This window comes from Apis dorsata, unplaced genomic scaffold, assembly GCF_000469605.1.
Source record: "Apis dorsata unplaced genomic scaffold, Apis dorsata 1.3 scaffold_989, whole genome shotgun sequence".
Taxonomy (NCBI): domain Eukaryota; kingdom Metazoa; phylum Arthropoda; class Insecta; order Hymenoptera; family Apidae; genus Apis; species Apis dorsata.
This window is the reverse complement of record NW_006264092.1, coordinates 237893-265248: the sequence shown is the minus strand read 5'-3', so window position 1 is coordinate 265248 and position 27356 is coordinate 237893. Positions and strand designations below refer to the sequence as shown.

Genomic DNA, 27356 nt, shown 5'->3' with positions numbered 1-27356 from the left:
TTTGTAATTTTTTTTTTTTTTTTTTTATATACCAATCGACAGACGACGAAACAGATCAATGGAAACGCGGTCAAAGAAAGACCTCTTGCATCATAAACGTGCTCGAAAGCCTCAGATTTTAGAAAAATTTGATTAACCACCGAATGATCAGGATTTATTGTAGCTATACGCTCTGCTTTTATATTTTTCCTTTTCCTCGCTTGAATCGAAAAACCGCGCTCTCGCCGAAACAGACGATCTAGATTGCTATTGAATATTGCTGCAGTGTGGCGGTGTGATAGAGCATGTGATAAAAAAATAAAAAAATAAATCAGATATTTATAAGAAATAAAAATCAGTAATAGAAAGAGAGACAGAGAGAAAATGGATTTCAAGACAAAATTGAAGCTCGCATTGTATGAGTGTTGGTTTTAAATGCATTGTGAACGGGTCAGTTGGCCAGAGCGATTTTGCGCGCGCGCATCGTTAGAAGCTAGAATCGAATTTATTTTTGTTTTTCACCGAGCTTTGTGAGATCTTTCTTTTTTTTTTTTTTTTCATTCTTGTTCTTTTCTCGTTTACTTCAAACCGAGCAATGAATATACATTTCATTCACCGCCGATCCTCTTTCAATCTCTTAAACCCTTCAACGCTTAAAGAATACATTTAATTACATAAAATAAAATTAAATATTAAACTAAGCATATATAAAATTAAACCAAGCATATATATATGTATATTATACATGTACGTATACACTAATTGAAAATATATATGTTCATATATATAAATATATATGTTCATTATATGTATATGCATGTATACATTAATTAAAGAATCGAACAACAAAAACAACTCTTGCCAATTTTAATTTTTTTCCCAGAAAGATAAAATGATAATTTGCCACGATTGATTTTCATTATTTACAACAAATTAAAATTTTCTTCTTATAAAAATGTTATTTCTAATTATATTATCGTAAAAAACTAATATCTGATCAAATTACAAAATATAGTAATAGATATCGACCATACGATTGAACAAGAATTGTTTTTTCACGAAACCTTCAATTAAGTTTCTTCTTGCTTGAATATATATTTATATCAATTATTTTGAAAGAATACTATGAAGAAATTATATATTTTAAGCGTCAATATTATATGCAAGTAATCGATGATATAATTTTCTTCGCTTCTTATTTTTTTTTGTCGCGAACACGTGGTCATGAGGATTGCGATTGTGGCAGAGTGATCGGGGTGATCACCATGGCGCGAGTATTTATTACTCGTAGCCAGGTGGTATAGTCACGACCGAGATTAACGTCACAAAGAACAGTACACCAATAATAATAATCATCGTCCTAGAAATCTCCTTACTTTTCTGTTCGATTAGCCATTCCAGAACTCTCTCCTCGTTCTTAAGATTACCTACAAAAGGCACACACGCATATCAGGATCAGCTCAGTTGCATGGTGCACCGAGATTTTTTTCATTTGTTTTGCAGGGGGTTTTTGTTTAAATTTCGAGGAGGGTCGCCAGGTTATTGGTACCTTGTGGGATGGGTAGTCGGTTGTTCTTCCTTTTTTTTTTTTTTTGATTTTTTTTTAATCTTGTGTTTCTTTCGTTTTCATTTCAATAAGATTTGTTTGTATGTTTAAGATGTTTATTTTATATAAAAATCGCTTGAGTACCAAAAAAAATAACTTCTTAACTACTTTATTAAATAACGGCAATATATATTGAAATATTTATGATTTAATAATAATAATAATATTTATGATTTATAAAGTAATTTAAAATATTTAATTAATTTAAAGAATGAAAAGATTACTACAATTGTTACTTATTTTACGGTACTCAAATGATCATTAATTTTCAAACAAAAACAATATTTACTGTGCGATGAATCTTCTTGAAATCGATCTCTATTAATCGATCGATTTATCGAGTATCTGGTTTCTCAATCTTAATTACGAATAAAATCTGAAACTGATTTTATATCGTGAACCATTTACAATAAAATATTTCGAGCTTCAATGAAAGAAGAACAATGCAGAGCAAAAAGGGATGTCTACGAGGAATATAAAGCAGAAATCTCTACGCGTCTTTGTTTCAATAATATTAATAAATAAAATAAAAAAAAAAATATCATACCAGAAAAAAATATTTAAAGAAAAAAAAGAAGAAAAAAAAAACAAAATCTAACTAAAAGAAACAAAGACGATCGAACGAAGGGAGCGCGAGTCTTGATTATAATCGAACAAACCAAGAATTGAGCAATCGAGACTTACCGTCGTACATGATGGGCACGCCAGTCTCGTAATAAACGAGCGCCGGAAATGCGAAAACGCCGATTTCAGCGGCTAATTTCGCGTCGTTTGACTTAACGAATTGGATACCGTGTTTGTCGGTATCGTCGTCGATGGTCTCTAGGTCTTCGAGAATTTCCGGGCACGTTTCGCATTTATCATCGTCTGTTCAAAAGAAATGTCTTATTTTCTAAAAGAAGTTTTTTTCTTTAGAATTAATGGTTTCTTAAAATATTGAACTAGATAGTAGAACTCTATTTATAACGAAATTTATAAATTTCATTTATGCGATATAGATAATACAATCTCGATATATCTTGATTTCTATTTTTTTTTATTAATAATATAATATTTTTTTTTATATTAAATTCATATCAAATTGTATCATAAAATTAAACTTATCTATATGCAATAATTACATATATTTTTATATTTAATCGTGTATTTCATTTATGATTATAATAAATTATTATAAATTTATTTATAAAATAAATTTTTTATTTAATTATTTAAAATCTATTTCTATTATAAGAATATATAGGGTGTTAATATATCTCGTGCGATATCTTTAGAGAGTCAATTTTAAAAGTCAAAACAAATACAAAAATTGACATATAAAAATCAAATGTTAAATTGTAAGCAATTGAATTAGTAGACGACGAAACAAATACGATCATTTTGTTTTAGTTTTTTCCTGTTTCACTCAATATAAATTAAAATTAATTATATTATAATAAATCTAAATAAATCTAAACGGATCTTTTTGTTTTATACTTTTGTGTTTGTTTTGCCTTTTAAAATTGATTCTCTAAAAATGAATATATTAATACTCTATATAAGTACGTATATATACTGTGTCGTCTTTTTAATTTTTCGACATCCGTTGTTTAGAACCAGTTAAGATATATAGTACAATTGTAATTTATATTAAATAAGATAACAAAATAATTCTTTAAGATCATTCTACTGGTAAATTTTAGATTTATAAGTGAAATTTTTAAAAATTTTATTCAATGCAATATAGCTATTATTTATATAAATATATGTTATCTTAATAAAAGATAAATGTATTTATATAATAATATTAGAATTAAAAGATGATGATATATTTTAAAAATTATAAATTTTTTGGAATAAATAGAGTTCCATTATATTTATATATTTTATTCTATTAAATATTGAGATTTAATGAGAGATTATAGGATATAGAATACACTTACAAAAGAATACAGCAAGATGCTCGACGTCATTGATCAATATCTGCAGCGTCTTCCGGTCAACGTTTTCGATCACGTCCGGGGTTTGAGTTCGAAGATCCAGTATCCAATCCAAAATCGCTTCTTCGTGCATCATATCACCATTGTAAACCTGACGGAATTTGTGTCTGTAAAACGCCAATGCCGGTAGACCAGGAAGATCATACTCCTTCTCGATTCCTTCGTCCGAAATTTTTACGAAATCGATGTCTTTCTCTTCGCACTCGTCATCGATATTCTCGAGCTCTTGTAGGATCTTTTGGCTCTTCTTATCGCCTTCCTTATCTAGAATAGAAAATCATGATACAAACGATTTTTCATTTAATAATTTTTTTATTGTAGAATAAATAATATGATGCTAAAAAAAAACTTGAATTATTATTGATTAATTTCCAATTATTATGAGAATACTAACAGAAGAAGATAACGATATAATCGTTCTCCTCAAGAATGTTCTCTAGCATCTTGGCATTCACTTCTTCGATCTTTCCAGGGATCTCAAGAGTATCTTCATCAGTGATCCACGAAAGAACCTCGTCTTCATCTTCGATATCTCCCTTGAAGATCAAAGGTTCTTTGTTCCTGAAGAAAGCCAACGTAGGGAAGGTTTTGATTCCTTGCTTCTTCGCGAAACCCATGTCCTCTGTGGTGACGAAGATGATGCCAGTTTCGTCCAGCTCGTCGTCGATATTCTCCAGCTCTTTGAGAATTTTATCACACTCGTCACCGTCCTCACAATCTCCGCCTGATAAATCGTATTTACAAAACTTATCAAACAAAATTATTATACTATTCATCCAAACAAATATTCAAATATTATCGTTCAAAATAATCGTAATTATCGTTTATAAAATAAATTATTACACTTAATACTTAAAAAAAAAATATTAAAGTATAAAAAGATAGAGAATCGAAACACTTACTGAAGAATGCGACGACGTATTCATGTTCTTCGATCAGATCGACCAGTATCTCGTCCGTGACTTCCTCGATGGTGGCAGTGTTCTTTTGCTCGATCAGCCATTCGAGAACCTCGTCCTCATTCAACAGATCGCCCTCGTAGATGGCTGGGATCTTGTTCTCGAAGTAAACCAGAGTCGGAAGGTGATCGATACCGTATTCCTTTGCCTCGGCGTCGTTGTCCATACGGATGATCACAATACCTTCCTTCTCCAGCTCGTCGTCAATGTTCTCCAACTCGTTCAGGATGCGTATGTCCTGCTTGTCGTCCTTGTCGTCTACGGAAGGGAATCAATTCGTGTCTCGTTTTCGCTCGCGATCGACCAACAGCACCTACCTAACCGGTAACAGTGGAAGAATGTTAAAAGGAGGTAGAAAGACGAATCGATCGCTTACAAAACAGGACTGCCAAGTACGGCGAAGTCTCAATCAGCTTGTCCATCATCTCGTCCGTCACTTCCGGTATCTCTGTGTGCTTCTTCTGATGCAGCAGCCATCCGAGCAGTTGATCCTCGTTCATCAGATCGCCTGTGGAATAGAGATAAATTTTGTTTTATAAAGAGTACTTGTATCTTTAAAAAAAATCTTTTATGATTTTTGTGAAATTCAAGATTTGTAAATTTTTTTTGACAAAAGATTTAATGATTTTATTTTTTCTTTTTTTTCTTTTTTAAATTCTATCAAACTTTGATTCATCTTCAATTTAAAATAATTCAGATATGAAAATACCTTCGTATATGTGTGGTATCTTCTTTTCGAAGAATACCAGCGTCGGCAGAGACTCGATGCCGTATTCTTTGGCTTCGTTGAGGTCGGAAATCTTCACGAACGCAATGTTGTGTTGATCGCAGTCATCATCGATGTTCTCCAATTCACCAAGGATCTTCTGGCTCTTCTTCTGATCCTTATCATCTGTGGAAAAGATAATAAAAATAAATTCGATGCACGAAACGAATATATAATTTTTTCTATACATATTTTTAATATAAAAAATAAATAAATGTTAAAAATGAAAAAGAAATTAATCACTGACAAAAGAGGACGGCTACGTGAGGCATCTTGTCGATGACCATATCGAGCATCTCATCGGTGATATCCTCGATGTGATCGCTCTTCTGTTGCTGTTCCAACCACTTTAAAACTTTTTCCTCATCCTCCAAATTTCCCTCGTATATCGTGGGTATCCCCTTCTCGAAATAGATCATGCTGGGAATTTTCTCGATACCATACTCCTTCGCTTCCTCCGCGTTGTCGATCTTCACGAAGGTCACCCCTATCTGATCGCATTCGTCGTCAATGTTCTCCAGTTCATTGAGAATCTTTTGGCATTTCCGGTCGTTGTTGTCGTCTGATAATTTACAATTTTTGTAAAATTACAGATCATATTATAAAGAAAATTGATTTTCAAATTAAAAAGAAAAAAACATCGATTATTAAATGAAAAAGTGATACAAATACAAAAACGATGTTTAAATTATTATAAATATATAATTAAATTATTTATATAATTTTCTCCGTACCGCTATTTCTTTTTTAATAATATCTAATTCTATAATTTAATTTTTGTAAATAAAGGAGCTTACAAAATAGTACGGCAAGAGTTTTCCCATCCTTGATCAAACGATCCAACATTTCGTCGGTAACGTCCTCAATCTCGTCCTTCTCCAACTGCGACAGCAGCCATTCTAAGATCTCATCCTCGTTCTCCACGTCTCCTACGATCGTCCAATTTTATTTCATTTAATCTTTAACCATATAATCCAATTCTTTTTTCTATTATCCATGTCGGTTTCCCCAATTGTTCCACCCACCTACCCACCATCGTAAAGATTCGGGATTTGTTTTTCGAAATACACGATCGCCGGAAGTGAATTGATCCCGAAATCTTTGGCCGCCTTCTCGTCGTCAATTTTCACGAATTGAATCCCGTGCCTGTCGCAATCATCATCGATCTTTTCCAGCTCGTTCAACACCTGCATCGAATCCTCGTCACCATGGTCGTCTAGGGTTTACAGAACAACAAAGATAAGATAAAAGTATTAAAAAAAAAAAAATAATCACATAAAAGATGTTGTAGAAAAATGCGTACAGAATAAAACGACTAGGTTGTCGATATTTCCGATCAGAGTTTGCAGAGTCTTCGCAGTCACGTCTTCGATCACATCCTCTTCATCTCCTGTGCTCTTGTTCGCTACTAGCCATTCCAGCACGTCTTCTTCTCTGCTAAGCTCGTCTACGCGAATTTTCAATTAATATCACGCAAGAATATTCTTAAATTATTTCTTTTCAATTATATAATATATACATATGGAAACACAGATTTGCCTAACTTATCTAAATTTTTGTGCCGTTTCTTTCAATTCTTCTCAATTATATAGAACTATACTTTTAGAATATTTCCAAACTTTTTAATTTGTTTCATTGTTATATGATTACTCCTTTAAATTTTTTTTAAATTTTGAAAAAAAATTATTTTGTTTATTGTTTATACAAATTCACAGAACTTTAAATACATTAAAGATTCTTTATATTGAGATTATATTTTTTTTTTTTTTTGGAATTTTAAAAATATTTTTTAAAATACGATTTATTTTACAATCGGCAATGCTTACGCTCATAAATTATAGGAATCTGGTGCCTGTAGTAAACCAGAACCGGAAGAGGACCTAGATTATACTCGTCTGCAAGTTGTTCATCCGCGATCTTCACGAAACCGATTCCCAATTGATCGGCCTCGTCGTCGATGTTCTCCAATTCTTGAAGAGCCTTGAGACACTTTTTGCAGTCAGGCTTGTCTGTCCCATTTGAAATAAAGAACAATGTTATTCAGGTTTCGGGATTCTTTAATTAATTACATATGACAGATAGATTTGGATTTAAAATTAGGTTAAACTGGATTTTCATTTACGTCTTCTTTCGATACACGAAAATTTGAAAAATCATTCAAATATTTATACAAATATATATATGTATATCACGTAATATTTTTATGTAAAAATTATTTTACATTTTTTTCTTCTTCTTTGGATTAGTATACAAAATTTATCTTAGTCATCATTCGCATTCCTTCTATTCTAAGGGACAAAGGGATGAAAAATAATGCATCTAAACATCGTGACTATTTTTAAGTACACACGAAACTTCAAAATTAGTAATTGAATATTTTATTGCTCTTTTTTCTATTTATTTTTTTTATTTGGGAAATAAAATATTTTTTATTATAATTTTTATTATTTACGATTTTCGATTTTGCTTCTTTGTCATCGTTTTCATCCTTTAGATTTTTTGACAATTCTTCTAATACAATGAATAGATATGTAAATTATAATTGCTGAAAGTAATGCAATGTTCTTTAATTTATTATTCGATAATAAGTGTTTGTTAAATACATGTATTAGAGGGATAAATATGTACATAGAAATAACATATAATTAATGATCAATGATTATTACGTTTAAGAAAATTAAATGAATTTATATATAATATATTTACTACATATATTTTTTTTTATCAAAATTTATATCGAAGTGATAAAAACCGATTTCCAAACATTCAAAGATGAGGATTAAAAAAATATTTTATGTAATAAAATAAAACTAAAACTAATTGGTTTAAAAAAATGATTCAGTTAGAACAAAAATTATATTTATTAATTTCTTTTTGCAAAATTTTAATTTCATTTTTACGAAAATTTGTATCTATAAATTTTAAATAATTCTAGAAGCAAAACTGGAATTTTGTTGTCAAATGTTGTCACAAAAAAGTTATTAGATTTCCAATTTTTTTTCTAAACTTTTGCATAATAGTAATTAATAAAAAAATATTAAAGTTTTCCTATGCCAAATAATTTTTAAGAAATACAGTTTCATTTTTAAGAAATCACAAAAATGATTTTATATAAAATACAAAAACAAGACACATTTTTTCTTTAAACGTAATAATCAGTACATCATAATACATGTATACAAGCATTGAAAAACAAAAGCTGTGCAACATACATAGCACTGATTTCCTTGAAGTGTGTACTTACTAGAACCGACGCCAGCACACCGTTGCGTATCCGGACCTATCCATACCAACACACACAAGAACGTTTCACATATATGTATTATTTACAAGTATGTCGTAAGTGTTCGAATCGCAAAGTGGAAAGAATTTCCAAACTTGAACCGCGAAACAATAAACTCGTCTTTCACTTATAATCCATCATCTAAATTCCTTCCTATAACATCGATCTACTTTGCGATGCGTTAATAGTATCACAACGGACAATGATGAATTTTTTACAGACGAATGGGAGAAAGACGAATACTAACAAAAGGATAGAATAAAAGGAGAACGTTCATGGCGCTCTTTTAAACGAAGAAAAATTTTAATAAATCTTCAAATAAATATTTCAAATATGTAAAGAAAAGAAATTCTTCTAGTATTTCAAAGAAGATAAAATATATATATTATCTATAGAAGAGATGAACGAAATATTAACTAACGAATCTATAAAATATTTCAAAGACATGGAATTTTTATAGGAGATAGATATCTCAAAGAAGTAAAAGAAAAAAAAAAGAAAAACAAAATATTTAATACATTTGTAATAATAATTCTACAGATAAAATATTGAAAAAGATGAAATTAAAAGAAGAAAATTGTTCTTCGCGTTCAAAGTTAAAGAGAGCGTTAAGGCGGGACAGGAAAAAAGGATATACGAATGATCTGCAACATCGTGAGATGGTAAAAGACGTATCTACAAAATAACGATATATAACAATATCTCGATACGGTATAATTGCGTGAATATCAGTGAAAATAAAATCAAAGAAATCCGCTTAAGACGTGATGTGTTAATGCGATCGAGCTTCTCAGCTGCTTGGACACTGGTCAAAGCTCTGTTATCATACATTTATACATAGTGTCTGCACAGACGTATTAGTGAAACAATAAAATAATAATAAGAAAAAATTATGTATTATGTACATATTATGTACGAATTATCTGGATCAATGTACAATATATATGCATTTGTGTAATATGTATTCGAAATAATTTGAAGTAAATGAATTATATATGTGTGTATAGCTGAAATTTAATTTAATTTAATTATATCCGATTTTTTTTTATCGATCGTTCTCGTTGAGAAAATTATTGATGTATATTCAAATAAAACTTTGGCGGGAGAATTTGATTCTTTTTACCTTCCGGAAGTGATTTTATATAGGTATATATGTTCATTATACTCTTCCTGATGAAAAGGACTTGCTTTTGGGAGAAAGAAAGACAGATATGATATTTTAAGAGAAGATTGTACTTGGATTACGAGGGGAAGAAAACTCACAGAAAAGGACTGCCACGAATTCTGTCTCCTCGACGATCTTCTCCAAGATCTTTGAATTAACTTCCTCGATACGATCGGGTAGATCCATTGCTTCTAGACTTGTCAAGAAATCTAGTACGTTTTCTTCATCCATCAAGTCACCTGAAAAAATGGAACCAATGACGAAGGAAAATTGTGGATTTCTTAAAAATAAATTATCATTAACAATATAAATTTTTATATAGTAATAGCAATAATATTTTTTTCTATTTTCAATTATTCAATTATAAATATAAAAAATTCTAGTTTCTAAAATAAAAATTTTTTTATTAAGATAATAAAATATTTTAGAAGAGAATATAGAATAGTTGCTTTCTGGTTCATCCGAGTTATAAAAGGATTTATAAATTTCTAATTTTTCATTTTCTAACAAGTTTAAGAAACATCATTAATTTATTATTAGATCGATTCTATATCTATACACTTCGTTTGCAAGACAAAAGAGTTATTACTTAAAATATCTTGGCATAACTGACTATATACTAATTCTATACTTGTTCTACGCATAAAATAAATCATTTAACAACATATATCTTTAATCATGATTTCTTGTCGCTTCTATTTATCATCTCGAGGTGTCAAAAATAACGCCTGTTGCATTAGCCACAATGGAAATAGATGCAATCGTTACATCATCGAATACAAAATCAGTCGAAACGATCTTGGGTAAAAGTTAATTCCATCATGCTTTTTCTTTCTTTTTTTTTTTTTTCTTTATCATCGTTTCATCTCGAACAAAATGTACGAGACATTTCGTGAATCTGTTTAATAAATCTTTGGCAACGTAGTTACTGGTCACAATGTAACATGATTGATGATCACACTTGTATCTTAGTCCACTTCCGTATTACTTATCCAATCATCTCAAATTTCTGAATTTCTTTCCTTGATTTCATTAACAAAATTTCATATTTCGTTTTCATCTTTGACGAACAGTTTTTTGTCAAATAATTTAATTTCTTTACTGATTAAATCGATTAAATATTTTATATAATTTTATAATTAATTATAATTTATGCAATATTTAAATTTTTAAAATAATGATAATATTATTTAAAAAATAGAAATCTATCAAAGAATAACAATGTAATAGTGATTAAATTGTTGAATTTGAATTATAATATTATTATAAAATAATTAAATGATATTAAAAAAAATTAATTATAATAAGAAAATATTAAATTTATTGGTACAAATGTCCTTATATTAAGATGTTATTTTCATCAAAAATTTTCATTTTAAAAGAAATTATTATTTATTAAAATTTTTAAGAATAATATATATTATGTAATAATCTATATTACATCATATTATTATATATTATTATTATATATATTATGATTATGCATTTTTTATATAATATAATATAATAAATAATTAGTATAGTATATAGCTACATGAATATCAGCCAACAAAATTGATTTTGTAAAAATAAATTAAAAAAAAAGAATAACATTTTTTTCAATCGAGATCTCATTCTTTCCAAAATTAAATTTTAAAATTTATCGAGTACATGAATATCTTACTATTTTAATTCTATTATTTTAATTTTTGATTTTTTTGAAAACAAAAACTTCAATAGGAAGATTTCATTCTATGCTTGTTTTTGGATATAGAATAATAATATCTTCTAGTGATAGTTCACTTAAATACAGTTGGGAATTAGCCATATTTCCTATATTTAACAAATTTTCAAACTCGAAAATCCTGAATGAAGCTTCAAATATTCTTACTTTTCAATATATTTTATACATAATATGTACATGTAATATATATATAAAAAACACTAAAAAATTTATTACATTTTAACTGTGTAAATAAGACTATGAAATTAAATCTAAAATCGTCATCTTCATTACATTAATCCATTACATTAGTAACAAATTAAACTTTTCAAAGATTTATTAAGATACATTTTATCATACCTAACTTAATCTATTCTAACCTAACCTAACACAAGATCAGTTTTTTCATGAAATCGACTTAATGCCTCATATCCATTTCTCAATACTTTTCTTCGATCTTCAATATAATTTCATATTGCTAAATTACGTTATAACAGCATCAATTTCGTTTCAAGCAAATCGATGTATCCCAATCTAAATGTAGAAAGCGAGCATCTCAATGAAACCGTAAGTCTTGCCACGCGACGTTGCAATCGCGTTATTACGTAACATGCGCATTCCTTGCACTCTATTAATTTCTTCTGTTCGGCTGTTTCCGTATCACTGGCCAACCGAAATCGCGTATCCTCGCCAATTCAAGAATCGATATCGCTGTGATTATTCGCATCGTCGAAACGAAGGATGGTTATATCGAACAAAAGTCGAGCACACGTTGTTCTACAGAGTAACCTCACCGAATACCAACGGCTGGGCCCGGTGCCAAATCACGAAGATGGTCTGACCATTGCTACGTGCTACTACTCGAGTTCGCGAAAATTTGAACACCCGTCACTCGATTAACGACGATCGTTTTAATCTGACTTAACTCGATTATTATCTCTATTTCTATTGAATTGAGAATATTTTATTTTCTTCTTGCTATGATATTTTATTTTTTAAATCGAATTTTTAAAACGAATGATCATAAAAGTTTAAAAACGATTATTATAAAAGCAATATTAATATTTCTCTCTTTTCTTAAAATGTCTCATCTAGGAATTCGAAATATATACCAAAATTGGAATTTATCATTCCTTTTGTGCTTATTTAATTAATTAAAATAGAATTTTATGTATTTCTGTAGTACATATCTTTTTAAACTTTATTTAAATATTAAAAGTCGTATAAAATTTTAAATTTCAATACATCTTTAAAAATAAAAATATTAAACAATTTGTTGTTTAATATTTAATAATAATTAATATTTAATAATAATAATTACCTATAATATTTATTTATATATTATTATATATAATTTATTACCTAATAATAATAAATACCTAATGATATTTAATTCATTAATATAATAATAATAATATATTATTTATATTATTTATAATATTTATATTATTTGTAATTTAATAAAAGTTTAAGTTTTAATAAAAGAAAGAACTTTATTTATTTTATTAAATATTTTGTTACTGTTAAGGCAAGAGAATTTTTTTAATTTTGGATACATGTAAAAATTTTTTAATAGTATCGATCAAATTCAAAAAAATTCAAAGAGAATGTCAATGTATGTCTGATTATGATGAATTCAAACTGGAACCAGATGAGCTTATAAAATTTGCGAAAATTTGAGCGATTGTTTTGCGGATTCTGGGTCAAGTACTATACCGTGGCGAGTCTCGAACCTTGTTTCTCATACCTGGCAAGGTTACCGAGATCGCGGCCGGATTCTAATAAAAGTTTGGCGAACTTTCAGCCATTAGGAATCATTACTAACCGCTTTTGTTCGGGCGAACATTTTGTTAAATACTTAATAGAGGACCTCTTTTGATTCTGATATTTATTATGAAAATTTTGAAAATCGTTATGTAACCTAACCTTCGTAAATGATCGGTTCCTTCTCGCGAAAGTATGTGAGGGCTGGAAAATTCTTGATGCCATATTGCTTGGCCAGTCGTTTATCGTTGATCTTGACGAAGTCGACACCGAAATGATCCGTGTCATCGTCAATCTTCTCCAGCTCGGCCAACACTTTGTCGCATGTCGTGCAACTTCTCGCATCTGAAAGATACAATATTGTAGTTAAATTTAAATACAAATCATAATAATCGAAATTCGAGGGTCGCTCGAATAATAAAAAATATTTATTTATTTATTTTTTTAATTCTATTATATCAAAACCTTTCTCAAACAATTAATCAAAATATCAAATTATCAAAGTTACGTATAGAAATATAATAATACCATTTCGAATACATTCGACATAAGCAAATAATTCAATAGAATATCTACAATTTCACTCCACGAAGAGCAATATCGATATATCAATATATCAATATTCCATCAAGAATTCTACTTCGAATGGAAAGAGACAGGATTAACGATCAATTCCTCGCGAAGTTCTTGGGTTACCGTGCCTCGCGTTACAGAAGAAGGAAAATTAATCCTTTGCGCGTGAAGTTTTATGCTTATCGCTGCACTGGGTTGGCACTTCCAAGCGTTCTTGGCCGGCTTCGAATCATTCCGCTCGCCCTTGCACGGGCCAGCCGCGCGGGTGTTGGGTTACAATCATTGGATATGGATACCAAGGTGTTCCACCGTGATTTCTCCATCGATTCTCTGCCGATTTCCACGCTTTGACAGATCTGGATCACGGATACAAACGAATCGGATCGAAGTGAAGAGAAACGCGCGGACGAAGAACAGCGGGCGAACAGGTGGACGTCGCCATTTTTGGCGACCACGTCCTCAGAATAGAGCCACAATGGCTGTGAGAGGTGGATTCGACTCTCTTCTTCACTCTTTCTCTTTCTTTGCCGCTCGTACCTACCGCTTGGTACTGGTGTTCGATTCTATTTTTGCATGGCTACCAGGAGTTTTGTAAAGCAACAGAGAAAAAGCAAAGTTATCTTTATTTTTTCTTCTGCGACTTATCCTATGCATGTTCGCCTGTTCGCTTTCGTTTCTTTATTTATTTTCGTATACGCGTGATTTATTTGTTTCCTTCGTCTTCTTCTTCGTCTTCTTCTTCTTGTTTTGAATTTCTTTTTTTTTCATGACGATGTCTTTGAAATGGGTTTAAGGGTTAATTTCAGGCACTCCCATAGAGTGGAGTTGAAGAAAGAGAGGAAAAGAGAACAAGCGAGAACGTTGAAAAACGTGTGCCAGTTAAATTGGACCGATTCCACTGGCTTTGTGTTCGTGATGGTGGAAAATTGAGAGAAATTATACGATAATAATTAGGATAATGATTACTGACTGGAAAATTTTTTGTTTCGAGAGAACAACAAATTTGTTGTTCGTCGAGATAAACGATATTTAAAAACATTTATTTCACGCCAGCAAAATGAATTTTTTATTTTTTTATTTTTTAATTACTTAAAATTGACAATTAATATATTTTCAATCAAAAGGTTAAATTTTTATCGATTAAATGATCAAATATGAAAAAATATATATATATTTATTCTAAACCTATTATATAAATATATTATATTATTTAGAATTTTTTATGTTCAATTTTAAATGATTGATAATATGATTTGAGTTACTAATTAAAAGAAGATATTCATTCAATGAATATTTACTCCAAAGATTATTAATAAAATAGATTCTATTAATGAGTAGATAATAATCTTCACAATAATTATTTGCCGGATACAAAAACGATTCTCAAACTCATCTTCCCGGTGGAGCAGAGAGCAAACAAATATAAATAGAGCGACACAAAACAATTCTATTTTTATTTCCTATCGTGTCCACCCACTCGTTCCACTCTTAAACGGATCGTCGAATTGGGAACGAAAAATAAGCGATACGCCCTGAACCCGATTTCACGCTTACCCTTTCATGGTTCACTCGTCGTATATGATTCGTTTATACTATCCTGGATATTTCACTGATATAGCTTTTTTTTCTTTCCTTTGCTTGAATTATCAAAGAAAATTGGAGAAAGCAAAAAATTTTTTAATTTTCCAATATATTAATTATTTCTATTCGTATTTTTCGAAAGCGTAATTATTTTTGCGAATCATCTTGTATTTTCTCTAACAGTATTTCAAAAATTACTTAATCTTTGTTGCTAAATTATTCAGTTTTTATTTATTGAACTTTCATTATTCAATATCTTATAATTTATAAAGTTCAATATTTTTCCACTTTCAATTTTTAATTATTTTTTAATTTTTCAATTTTTTAATATTTTCCATTCTTTTTATTTTTAGCTATTTTTTAATATTTAATAAATCTTAAAGTGTAAATGTTCAAATTCTATTCTTATTATTCTTTCAACCCTTAAATTTCTAGGTATTATGTTCTAATTTTTCTCTCAATATTTATAAAATTAAAAAAAAAGAATACGACCACGATTTTTAAATAAAAATAGATAAATGCATCAGAACTCTAATCCCTTTTAAACAATATATCACTTTCTAATCTCCAGTTTGAAATCTCTCTTTTCTGAAACGAGGCACTCGTTCGAATCATAGTGGCTGTCTATCATCATTTGTCTTGTCTAATCGGCGTCTAGAACAAGGCGCCTGACAGAAGCACATCGATTTAAATAACTCTAGCAAGAAATCACTCGTTGATATAAATGAGAGCATTTAGATGAAAAAAAAAATCAGAATTATACTATTTTTTTCTAATAATGAAAAATATTTGTCTTTAATTTTCTAGACTTTACATGCAAAATATAAATTTTTGAAATAACTTAAAAAATAATATCTCAACCTTTTGTTTTTTTAAACATATTTTTAAATGTATTTCTTACTTTTTAATTCTTATTTTTATTATATTACCAATATTATTTTTTCCTTATATCATAAATTTATTGTTATATTAAAATAAATATTGTAATATCACATGTTTACAATATTCAAACAAGTAAATTAGAAATTTTTCTAATATAATTTTCTATCTTAATCTATTTTCATTTAAAATTATTTTTACATAATAAGAAATATTATTTCTGGAAACAAAAAATAAATTATTTTAAACATAAATAAAAAATCGACGAAAATTATAATTTTTAATCGACTTGTAGTACTTTAAAAGATTTACTGATTAAACTTAGATTAAATTGCGAGCAATGTAATTTTTATTCATTATTAGGAATCACGAATAATAAAAGGAAATTTTATTCTTATATTTTATATTATTTTCTTTATATTATTTACCTTATGTCATTTATTTGGTCTTGATTTCTAGTGGAAAGAATTATATTTGATATAATTTTGTTCAATTCGCATATCGATCTTCTTCGACGTTTCAAGGTGGCGAAATCGTTGAGATACTTAAATGTGCGCGCGCGTTTATTCGAAAAGGCAGCCCCTGCTGGTTGAGAAAGAGAGACGACGAGATCGAACGATGGCCAGTGCCTAGTTTACGAGCCACTAAAAATACGAGAACGAACGGCCTCGCCGTCTATTACAACGTTTTACTTGCCTATGTTTCGTCTTCTCGCGAAGATTTTTCGCTTCGGGGATGTTAAAGGGGAAAGATAAACGGGCGAAGAAAATTAGGATGGAACGAATATTCGAAAAAGAAAATATCAAAAGAAAAGTAATTTGAAACGGGAGACTTTGAATTGGATTAAGGACAAAGGGAAGAAAATCACTAATAAATGATAATAAATTCATTTTCTGGAAAAAGAAGCAGAAAATTGGAAGAAAAGAGTTTGAAGAAGTAAAATGTATAAAAGATTCAAAGATCCTCCTAGAGCAACAAAAGAATATTACTATATGATTGTTACAAATTTTATTAATATTTGAATTTCGATTCAAATATTATAAAATTATTAATATTTATTTTTTTAAGAAAAAATATAAGAAAATTAAAAGAAATAAAAAAAATATATATATAATGTTATATACAATTACATACAATTTTGAGTTGAATGTAAATTCGTTATTTAAAAAGAAATATAAAAAAACTTGAAAAAAAATGAAAAGTAAAAAATATGAAGATCTTCTTAGATAGGAGATAAAGAAAATTTAAAAATATTCGTAAGGGTAGCAAAGGATAGATAAAATTATGAATTCATGTATCATCAATAATTTAAAAATGGAAAAATTGAAAAAGAAGAGATGATAAGGAATAAAAGTGTGCAAAAAATTTTAAGTCCCTTTTGATAATGATTTTTCTTATGCACGAGAGAGGGAGCATCGCTCAGTGGATAGTTTTATTTATACCGGAAGAAGCATTCGAATCAGAAGCATATCTTCAGGGTCCCAGTCCGCCTCTAAAGATAGCCACTCAATCGGCCGTATTTCTTGTCTCGTTCTAGACGCGTGGGTCGTGATTGTGTTGGTATTAGTGAGATTCGGCAGCGTGAACCAACGATTTGGGACATTGCGTGGGTGCTGCAGCTCAGGTACAACTCGTGCACGATCTTCGTGCACCATTATTGTTCCAGCACGTTCATCGATGATTTTTCTTTGATGAGCTATTAATGCACGTGTAAAACACGCTTTATTTATCCTCTCTGAATTAAAATTCTGATTAGAAGATAATCTCTGAATTTTTTTTTTTTTTTTAAAGATCAAATTAAATACATTGTAAAAATTGATATTGAAAGATTTATGTGGATACGTCGCTTTTGAAATATATACGATGATTGATCAAAAGAGGTTTTATAGTTTTAAAAAAGTTCTTTCTAAAAATCTTTTTTTAATTGATCTTTCAAGATTTTTGGTTAAGTAAAATTAAAGAATTATGAAATGTGAAGCTTGATGGCCAAGGTTATAAATTCTGGCAAGGTGCAGTGACCTATATGGTGATATTACTAATAATTGTTGTTCTTTTTATAGATATCTTTGCAAATTTTATGGTACAGTTTGTTGCATTTCTATGTTCTATTACTGTGTTAATCTATTACTGTCTATTTGTTTTCTTGATAAGTGGCTTCCTGTGAATATTTCCATTGAATATTTTAGTGCCTGCAAACTTACAATTTTATTGCCGTCTTGCACTTGCAAACGTTAAATAAACTTGAAGAATCATAAATGAATTGAACAAACCAAAATGAAATTCCGTTTTTTCAATTTATGATTTTCATTAAAATTATAAATTAAAAGTAAAAAATCCTAATGAAATATTTTCGGTATTTTCTCGTCTTTTTTACAAAATAATTCATTTCAGCATTCTTAAAAAAAAAAAAAGTATCTAAATTTACTTTTAACAAACCAAATCTCTTTTTCAATTCTACAAGTTAATATTCTAAAGCTTTCATGAATCAACGTAATGAATTTAACGAATTTAAAGAAATTTTAAAGAAAATAATTCTGAACAGAATGATTATGTCGAATTATTTTTAAAGAAATTTCAAGATAATGACAAAAAGTACTCTCTTTGAGAATGGCTATAATGTTGTAACAAAAAAAAAAAAAAGAAAAAGAAAATGTAACATGCGGTTAGCTTATGATTAAAGTAGCGACGACGTGCTCAAGCAAACATACTACCGGCCATCTACTCCTGAATAAACAACCTATAGTATCGAGTGTATATATATCCGAGCAACGCGAATAGTTGGCAGAGAATCAGCGGTGCTTATCACTGAATTAGCAATTTTCTCATTCTCACTTTTTCCTGGCAAATCGATAATTAAATTAAGCCGTGGCCAAGTGGCCAAGAAGTTTTCAGATATTTCATCTTTTATCTTTCAAATTTTCTTTGAACAAGTAACAACACCTTTATCATATTTAATATTGTTTCTTAATATTTTTTTTTAAAAATTATTATTTACATGAGAAATTTAAAAAAATTTTAAACATTAATGTTCAATTATTCGGTGTAAATTTTTTTATTATTTTCGATGTAAAAATATTTGTTTTCCAATCTGATATTCTGATATCAAATTAATATTTAATTTTCTTTCTTTTTCACGGACAAAAGAATGCAATTCGCGGTGAAAATATCCTTTCAAACGTTTCTCGTTGCCAAATCTCGCAGATGTGGAAAATTATCGAAGTACCCCTCGAAACAATTTTAGATTCTGAACTTCGAAAGATGCATTTTGTTTCCCTCCTTTGTAACGATCACGGCCTTGGAATCGATAACCTAACCTCAAACGTGTAAACGCGCGAAAATTTAAACCTCGCACGTTCCGCAATCGTAAATCCATGCGTTCAAGGATACAATATTTCCACAGTTTTCAATTTACCATTTCAATTTTATGTTTGTAGCTAATGAGAGTGAAATTCGAGACGATAGTTAAACCAGTTGCACGCGGCTGAGAAAACGGAACAGTTTATTAGTGGAACGAAAGCTATAGCGAAGCCATTTTCCTCGACAAACAGTATTTCTAAGCCAATGTTATGTATTTCTGGTTTCACCTTTCCTTCTCTTTTCAATGGATTCTTATTAAGTCACGATGAACAACACTGTATGTGAACAAACTGTAAATCACGGTTTATACAGGGATGAAACGTTTACACGTAAAATACCACTCTGTTGAGCGGTTTTCAAACCGATTAAAGGGTAATTGTTCGATGTCCATGATACGATAGAAACGAGGGAATATGGTTGGACAAGAAATTCTCTCCTTAATTGACCGAGCGAAAAGAGCTCGTCTTTTAGGAAGCTCGAAACGAGGGAGATCTGGAAATATACACTTGAGAAGATCGTGTCTTCTTGTTACATCTTTTGATTCTTTTGGAATCGTCTGTAAGCTTTGAAAATATTTTCATTGCCGATGGTATGGATGATGATATATAAAGTTTGAGTTTAGTTTGAAGTTTAGTTAACATTGAACATTGTTAAATTATTTTATTCTTGAATTTTGATATATTGAAATTTGGAATTTCTTGGATTTTTTTTTATATAAAATTGGAATTTTATTTATATTATTAAATTATTTTAATAGAATTTTGTAATATTGAAATTTTAAATATCATTAAGTTTAATCTAGAATTTTTAAAAAGTAATATTGAGATTTGTTGTTGAACCTTGTTAAATTTTTTGACTTAGAATTTTGAATTATTGGAATTTTGAGTTGTGGAATTTAGATTTAAACACTATTAAATTATATTTTAATTTAAAATTTTGAAATATTAGATTATTGAATTATTAAATTACTTTGATAAATTTTTGAAATATCTAATGTTAGATTATTTTAATATAAATATTTTGATGAGACTTTAGTTATAAATACTTTAAAAAATATTGAACATCTGATTGTACAATATATATTTTCATAAATAAAATGACCAAATCTACTCTTCAATAGCAGATACATAGTTTTAAAATTTCAATTAAATTGGCAAACTGAATCTCTTTGTAATTACATTTGCTATAGAATAAATATCTTTTAATATAAAAATACTTTAAATATTTTTTAATATAAATATATATCAATTAATTTAAGTTTTTTAATTATGAATTCATTAATAAACACATGAACATTTTTTTCTTTTCTTTCTTCCATTTTCCTTTCTTCTTTCTCTCCTTAGAATTATCTTTCATTATTCTTCTTATACATTTATCGAGAGAAATTAATCAATATTATTAACATTTCACCAAACAATTTCTAATAACTTTCATTAAAAGACTTCAATAATTCTTCAACATTAAAATCCAAAGAAATAATTCTATTAAAAATCTATTAAAAATCACAAGCGAAATTAATTCTATTCAAAATGTCTTTTGAACCAATCTAAAGATTTTTCGAGCTTAGTGAGTTTCAAAGATTCTTTTGTTATCGACACGAAGAATGTGAAAGCTTTGAAAATCAAAAGAAAAATTTATACTTAAAACACGAATTTTTAATTTCAGACCTCATTACATATTTTTATATATTGATAATTTTCAACACTAATAGACTTCTAGTTCAAGGATTAAAAACAGAATAGAACCAAATAGACCCTCCGAGTTGGAAAGATCTTTTGCAGGAAAAATTGGGATGCGCGCAAAGAAGTCGCGAGGACACGAAATGGCTGGAAATAGGTGTACATCTCGAGCTCGTGATCCGGGTTTTCACGATGAATCTGCTCGAAAAACTCATCGCCATCTTGATCTTTCTCCGAAACCCTTTGTACGATGCTTAAAATCTAGACGTTGAATTCTCGAATCGCTCGATCGAGGCACAGGTGAACCGAGGTGGATCTTAGGTGCAGGGTGGTCGAGGACGATATGTTTTCAGGCGAGACGATAGCGAGAGGCTTGGCGGCAAGCGCTAAAATAACTCGAACGTGTGCTAAAAGCGGCGGCTACCGGAGCGCCGGCCTTGCTACGGCAAGCTTGAAGAGGTGTCTCTTCCCTGCCGATCGACCAGAACCCCGGCCAATGGAGTGTTTCTATAAAAATGCTCGAAATAAATAATTTTCGCGTGTCCATGATCGAGGTGGGAAAGGGGTGGAGCGTGAGAAAGATTTCTCTCGAAGGACTATTTTTACAGGAGGGCAGAGGAGAGAAGAGGCGAGAAGAGGGCGCAAACGAAACGTTTCTCTCGCTTCACACTGATGTATTTTCAGAGTAACTTTGTTACGTCACGGAACGATGTCGAGGATGGTTGAGGAAAGAAGTGGAAAGAAACCTTTTTCAGAATGATACGAATATAATGTAGATTTATTATTAAATTTCGGGATCCAGTTGTGGATTAGATTAAATTGAAGACATAAAGAATTTTTATGATTCAAAGAAAGATATTTTGTCAATTGTTAAAAAAATAATTCTTTAATAATACAATATAAAGAAAAAGAATTTAATCGTATAAATTGAATAAAAAAGAAATTAAAATTGGCGAATTAGATTGTTGACAAGCTGAATAATGAAAAACACAATAAGAATTTCTATAATTCAAAGAAAAATAATTTATGACAATGCCAAAATTTCTATCTCTTAAAAAAAAAGTTAATTAACAATTTCTTCTTTCAATCTTAATACAAAAAAATATTGCAATCATAAGTCTTTTAACAAGCCTTCAACAGGTTTCTAAATCATTGATCTTCGAGCCAACATAAATTCCCTCATATTTCTTCTTTTCTTCGCTGATAATATAATTTCCTTCCAACTAAGTAAATCCTATTTTCGAAAGATAATGCTACTGATTAAAAATCGAACAAGTAATTAGCGAATAGATAACAAGGAAGGAATTAAAGACAAATATAAAGGGATAATTAATAAGCGATAATGATTAATAAATAACTGATTCGTCGAAGTGATTTCCTCCTCTTGGCACAGGGTCGATACAGCCGTCCGAAGCTGTTTCGGCGTGGATGGTTGCTGTTGGTTATTTCGTCCGTCTTCTAGCATGTTAGCCATTACGTCAGACGGTATTATGAAAACGTGATTCAGGGGAAAATCGCGAGTGGAATGCAGCTTACGTGACAGACACGAGTATATGCCAGGAACAGGTTGTCAAGAGAGAAAGAGGAAGACGACCCATGGCCCGTTGACTTCGAAAGGTCTTAGCCCTTATTAGACCAGGTGTTGGTTTATCTTTACACGTGACACTTTGCTCGTCATGCTCCACTTTGCCGTTTTTCCGCGCCATTTGACTCTGATCGCCTCGTCGAGGATCTTGGAATTTAAAACTGTTGCGGAGAGGATTAGCCGGGTGATTTGAGCAAATTATAGGGCGGATAAAGGTAAATCGATAATTCTCGAGAAATCAACCTTCTATAATTTGGACTTCTATTTTGAACCTACACCTATATAAAAATTATCATCATTATTTTTAGATGAATCATTATCTTTATTTTGCGATTTGAGGAAAGTTGAGAGAAACATTATGATTTGGCAATTTTGTATTTTTTAAAAAAATGTTTCGTTTATTTATTATTTTATTATCATATTTTACTATTTTATTATGTTGTTTTTATATAAAGAAATATAAAGAACGAATATAAAGAATTATATAAAGAAATGTAAAGAACGAAATACATTTGTGAAATTGTCTTGAATATTTTATCATATTAATAAAACTTATATTTTATATATTATATATATATTTTATATATATTTCAATTATATTTAATCAATCTTTAGTTTAAACTGATTCAAGATTTAAATTTAATCTCAATCTAATTTTTATTAATCTTTTTTTTTTCAAAACATCCGAATCAATATCGATTAAATTTCCATTCCCTATATATTCTTTTAAAAATAATTTAAAAAAATTCCTCGACCAGTTAATTTTCATCGTCTACCGTGTTGCACGCGAGCTACATCTATTGAATTAAATAAACAGCTGGCAATGCGTCTCGATATTCCACGACCGCCATCAGTGTGCGTCAACGATGTTGAGTCAGTGGCCGCAATATTTCCTGTATTGGAGCAATAAAATTACAGCCAGACTGACTTCTTGAGTTCCCTTCGATTCTCACCAAGCTCTATATCCATTCTTGATTTGAATTTCTCGTATGCCTTCCACTTCTGCTCTCACAATATCGATATGTTAATTGAATTTAATTATATTATAACTTAGTAGACAATATTTCTTCATCTCTATTTTTTAAAAAAAGAATTTTAGATATGTATTTTCATCGTGTTTTAAAATCGTATTAATGGTATAGTTATTAGCGATTATAAATAATTTTAGGAATTTGATAGGGGTGTCTTTTTGTAAAATTGTTTTTTTTTTAACTTAGATTTAATATTAAAGAAATTGCAATGATTTTTTTAAATATTGTATAATAAATGGATTTATGAGTTCGTAATTATGGCCAATTCTAAGATTATTATTTTGTTATTTATATTCGAAATTTTGAACAAGATTTTCTTTTCAATTTATTATATTATATGTATTAGAAAACCTCACAAAACTTTATGCTCATCTATGCATTGTGCCAACTAGTTTTACGCACACACACTGTTTATATTCAATGATTCGATGCTTCAATACAGCCTTTACGCATTATACCAAGGCGTGGCTTCTATATTTACGCGTTTAACTACAATTTTAAACGAATCCGTGATTAATGCCTTCTTCAAACTTCCATCTCATTTAGAGTCCGCAGACGTCTAAATTTATGTTTCTGCGTAACATATCAACACGAGATTTTTACTTAGAGATATCACAATCGCTGAATCATCCGTTTATTCGATTGAAAATATTCCCCGTAGAACGTTGCAATTTGAAATTTTATTTAAATCATCTCACATCTCGGGGACAATTCGTAATTTCATTTAAATCCTACGAATGATTTATCTGTTCATATTCTGATAAATGTTTCATTGTGCCAAGGTGTTACCAGTTTCTATATTTACTTATCCAAAATTGTATAGAATCAACAATCTCGTTCGACGTCTCTTGTTACATTTTATCACAATTATTGTTGCTTCTTTGACATTTGGACGGTTGAAAATAACGTTGAACGAAATGACGTAACGAAGTCGAATGAATCGCAACGAAAAGGAGAAACGATAACGCGAAATCACACCGACCTATTGCACCAATTATTGCACGCCCGCAAACGTTCACGAAGGCTTGCGTTTACCTCGAGACGGCTTGTCCTACTGAGCGGACCGGCCACTTGGCAAAGGGAGAGAATTTAATACCTGTTAATTGTCATGCGAATGTAATTCGCGTGCATAACATGTATATTATACACAGAGTGTCTTAAGACGAGTGATTTAATCAGAAGATTATTTCATTAAATCCAAAAATTTTTGAGCCTTCCTTTTTTTTTTTTTTTAGAAAATCACGTTCGAACATATGCAAAGCAAAAGTCATTCAATCCTTTGTTGGATAGAAATAAAATAGTTGAAGATAATTTTATAGAGAAAAATGAATTTTTGTTTGAAAGTATAATATTGAAATATTTTCGAGAAATGTCGATTCGAAATAGACTTCTAATCTTTCAACAAATTATATCAATATAACTATTAACTTATTAGCTGTTTTAATTGAAACGTGTCACGTGCGCTCAACAAATTTTCAAAATTGATTAAAATTAATTCTAAATCCCTTTTTTTAGATTTATTTTTATATACGAAAACAACAACGAATTTTCTGAGATATTTTATATTTACGTTCCACGTCGATACGATTCAAATTTCAAAAGCGAAGAAATATCTTTGAATTTCACATTTCTTGACTTCTTCGAAAAATTTATTTTCTCGTCTTAAATGTTACCCTCGTTCATCCTGGAGAATGATTGGAGGGGAAAAAGCGAGGAGAAGATCAACGAGATTGGTATGTTTGTAGAGAAACAGAGGCGTCAATCTCCTGCTGGGGGATTTATTTATAACACGCGAACGCGCGTCTCCGCCTTGGTACATTAAACCGTGCCCATATTGACGTCTCACTTGTCGTCTTTTGCAAGCAAAACGATCTCAATGACGAATCGCGTGCTGCAGTTCTGGCTTTCATCGACACCCACTACTGCACCGCCGCGGATTATGTAATTTCTCGAAGAAGGAGAAGAGGAACAAGGCAAAGAGGACGCGTAGAAACGTGGGAAGGGTGGAAGAGGTTTCTCGTAGCCAAGAAAATTCTACGAATATTCCTGCGATGAATCCGATTAATTCTATCCGATCTTTAAATAGCATGTTCAATTATTTTCCTCTAATTACCATTTAATAATAATATTACCGTTTGATTCCTATTGATAAATTACGATTTCAAATAACCTTTCAGGTACTCGGCGCGATCTCTCGTCGAGGAATTCAGGTTTTAACCCAGATTTCTTTTAGAAGACGCGAAAAACTTGGAAAGGTGGTGGAGGAGAATCGAGAGCCAGCAGAGTCGGTGAACCGAAAGGAATGCAGGAGTGAAAATGGTGAGACGGAGCGATTGAGAAGAAGAGGGGGAAGAAAAGTAAGGTGCCCTTAGAATTTGATGACAGTATCAGAGCAAAGAGTCTATCAAAACGAAATTACATAATCGACACGTGTCAATGGATGTTCGTCTTGCTTTTGCATTTCCTGAATTTATTTTTGAGATCAATTGTTGGGATGCGTTTTTAAACGCGTGGAGTCGTTAATCTGTTAATTTTTGACGTGTAAAATTTGATTTTTATTCGAATTTTGCTTAAACATGAATAAAGTGCTTGAAAAACATTCTTGTTCAACATTTGTTAATTTTGTGTTTGTAACTTCAAATTATAAATATAATTTCAACAAATAGCAAAAAGTATTATATCACAAATCCAAAAATTGAGAGAATTTTTCGATACAAAAACTGCAATTATCATCGCTATTTCGATCCATCTAACCTCAACTATGAGAAAATAATACTTAAGTTACATACTTAATTCTCAAAACGAATTACATCACAGGTCAGAAGACAGAAATCGTGAGAATAGCAATCAACGTCGTTCACCTGATTTATCCCTTCCTTAAAGAACCATCCATCTACTCTCATCTCTTCATTAAGAAAAAAGAAAACTATCGAATTATACACCAGACCCAGAAATCGAGAAGACAATCCTAAAAACGAAGAATAAGAACCGCGGCCATCATCATCATCACCATTTTGATTCTAACCACTCTTCGCCAAAGAGTCAGCAAGATCCTGATCCACCTGAAGAGATTAGAAAATTCTCCCGATGGAAGATACACTTACACCAGTACACGGCAACAAAGTCCTTCTCGTTGAGGAGCCGCTCGAGTTGCTTCGCGTTAACTTCCTCGATGACAGGCTCGGCCTCTTTGTGGCCTCCCTTGGGCCGGGATGGCTCGTCAGATTTCGCCTTCGCGACGGCGTCCACGGTGGCCAGGAGGGCGCATAACACAGCGACCACACCGAGAAGGACGATCGTCTTCGCGTATCCTCCCATCGTCGTTGGCCCGCAGGTAGTACTCCTCCTTCGTCTCCGCCAGCACCACCACCACCGGCCGAACCGTACCGTCGAAACGTCGTTCGCCGTCGACATCGCCGCACTGACTGGCACATCGGCTATTTTTGATTTTTCGGACAGCGCCGCAAG

The 27356-nt window shown here is 30.5% G+C and overlaps 1 protein-coding gene and 1 long non-coding RNA gene across 2 annotated transcripts in view; one reads left to right on the top strand and one right to left on the bottom strand.

The window, feature by feature from the left end:
- The window catches only part of LOC102673436, a 27561-nt gene extending 5360 nt beyond the window's left edge, over positions 1-22201 (top strand). Inside the window, exons 2-3 of the long non-coding RNA XR_422825.2 lie at positions 3198-3204; positions 22184-22201. This is a non-coding gene — a long non-coding RNA (uncharacterized LOC102673436). The remainder of the gene's footprint in view (positions 1-3197; positions 3205-22183) is intronic.
- The window catches only part of LOC102673535, a 42463-nt gene extending 15136 nt beyond the window's left edge, over positions 1-27327 (bottom strand). The window contains exons 1-15 of the mRNA XM_031514385.1: positions 26993-27327; positions 13366-13548; positions 9836-9976; positions 8534-8569; positions 7116-7298; positions 6593-6736; positions 6323-6505; positions 6087-6218; positions 5537-5851; positions 5233-5415; positions 4900-5031; positions 4467-4781; positions 3959-4288; positions 3508-3828; positions 2270-2452 (exon numbers count right to left, since the gene is read on the bottom strand). Coding sequence (XP_031370245.1) covers positions 2270-2452; positions 3508-3828; positions 3959-4288; positions 4467-4781; positions 4900-5031; positions 5233-5415; positions 5537-5851; positions 6087-6218; positions 6323-6505; positions 6593-6736; positions 7116-7298; positions 8534-8569; positions 9836-9976; positions 13366-13548; positions 26993-27302 — 3091 coding nt within the window. The 5' untranslated portion in view covers positions 27303-27327. The remainder of the gene's footprint in view (positions 1-2269; positions 2453-3507; positions 3829-3958; positions 4289-4466; positions 4782-4899; positions 5032-5232; positions 5416-5536; positions 5852-6086; positions 6219-6322; positions 6506-6592; positions 6737-7115; positions 7299-8533; positions 8570-9835; positions 9977-13365; positions 13549-26992) is intronic.
- Positions 27328-27356: the final 29 nt, after the last annotated feature.